The sequence below is a fragment of the Galeopterus variegatus genome, unplaced genomic scaffold, assembly GCF_000696425.1.
Source record: "Galeopterus variegatus unplaced genomic scaffold, G_variegatus-3.0.2 Scaffold8772, whole genome shotgun sequence".
NCBI lineage: Eukaryota > Metazoa > Chordata > Mammalia > Dermoptera > Cynocephalidae > Galeopterus > Galeopterus variegatus.
This window is the reverse complement of record NW_007734883.1, coordinates 75,431-77,317: the sequence shown is the minus strand read 5'-3', so window position 1 is coordinate 77,317 and position 1,887 is coordinate 75,431. Positions and strand designations below refer to the sequence as shown.

The following is a 1,887-nucleotide window of genomic DNA, read 5'->3' as shown; positions in this document are numbered from 1 at the left end:
GGACTGGATCATCTGTTAAGCCCAATAAAATGAACCCAGTCATTGCAGTGTGGTTCCCATTTACCAGGGAATCCATGAGACAAAGAAGCTTCTGGAAAAATGAACACCTGTGATGAAGACAGTACATTAAAGAATTTGTAAATTTCATTTTCATTAATACATACATGAAAGTATTTTATGAACAAAACTATAATTCAAGCAAAGTTTGGATTAAAAATTGTTTTGTTTTTTTTTCACTCTGGAGTTCCAGAATTTATATATTTATGTATAGTGAATCTTTCTGTGTCTTAGAAAAATTTTTTTAGCAGAAACACAAGAAAAATTGCTTTAAATAATGTACATCTTTCTCTATATATATATACATATATATTATAAAATGTACTAAAGTGGCTTTAAAGCTAGATTTAAAAATTTGAGACTTAGGAGAATAACAAAGAAGAATGTTAAGGATAACAAAAGAGATTGAAATGTATAAATATAAGAATATGTAATGGAGACATGAGTAATAGNACAGAGTGACCGCAGTGAGGTGGGAGGTGCAGGTGGAGAAGGCCTTGTGGCGCCCCTCAGTGGAGCGCATCTTCAGGATGGTGATGAGGATGTAGACGTAGGAGACGGCTATGACAAACACTGTGACCACGATGATGGAGCCAGCAGTAAAAGAGGGAACAATTGCAGGAATACTGCTATCAGAACAGGAGAGTTCAACTAGAGGAGCAAAATCACAGAAGAAATGATTGACTTGATTTGGTCCACAGAAGAGTAAAGAATAGAAGCAAATAGTACAAGAACAAGTGTTGAGAAAACCACCTATGTAAGCAACCAGGAGTAACTGCACACAGGTTTGTGTGGACATTTTGGCTGAATAAAGCAGTGGGTTGCAGATTGCCACAAAGCGATCATATGCCATGGCAGCCAGAAGGAAGCATTCAGCTGTCCCGAAGAAAACGGCTGTACTCAGCTGGATGGCACATCCACTATAGGAGATTGTCTGTCTCTCCACCAGGAAGTTTACAAGCATATTGGGTGTGACAGAAGATGAANTAAGTAACCAACCTGAGATTACATAGGAAGTAGTGGAATCAGGATATGAAACCTGGGCAGTGTGAACTCAGTCCACTCTTTTAGTAACTATGCTGCAAATATAAATAATTACGATGAAATTGAGTAAACTTGCAAATGGGGAGACAACAGGTTAGCCTTTCAGTTTTTGACAGCTTATGCATAAAAGAGGTTCCTAGTTAGTTACTAGGCTTATAATACCTATCAGCTAAATGAGACCATTTTTAAAAAAGAAAAATATAATTTTATTAGTAGAAAAAGAAAGAAATAAAAACGAATTCCCAATTAAGGTTATAAATGAAACCACCTATTGTAAATGTATAGAATACTTTTAGTGCTTCTGATTGAAATACTGTTTTATCAAGTAGTTTGAAATATCAAATAACTATGCAAAACTTTATGATTACTATTTAGAACATAATCAAACATTTATTTAAACACATCAAGACATTTCCTAATGTAACAGTGTTTTTATATTGGAGTATTCTAGAATGAAATAATATTATTTGCAACATAGTATAGAGCTGAAAAAAGTTTCAACCTAAAAAGTTAAGAAGTTTACCCAGGTTTACTTACCTACTGGACAGCTTGACCCTCTGGCACAGTCTACGCCTTGGCAGTATCCTAAAGGAGTCAGCTTGGGCTGCCCTCTCCAAGTTGGCAAGGCCGCTGGAGGGAGATCTGCTGGCAAAGCTGCAGCTACGAGCACTTGCTGCAACCAGAAGGGCTGCCTGCCTCGGCTTTGTGGTTTTGCCTTCTCTTTTGATATTTTGGTTAGCGTGGCAGTTCTCTGAATTCCCAAAAGATTATAAAAATAACACAAAT

At 36.6% G+C, this 1,887-nt stretch overlaps 1 protein-coding gene across 1 annotated transcript in view; it reads right to left on the bottom strand.

The window, feature by feature from the left end:
* LOC103608752 (olfactory receptor 478-like) overlaps positions 1–1,887 on the bottom strand; it is a 13,906-nt gene that overhangs the window by 1,322 nt on the left and 10,697 nt on the right. Inside the window, exon 3 of the mRNA XM_008593151.1 lies at positions 554–1,056. Coding sequence (XP_008591373.1) covers positions 554–1,056 — 503 coding nt within the window. The remainder of the gene's footprint in view (positions 1–553; positions 1,057–1,887) is intronic.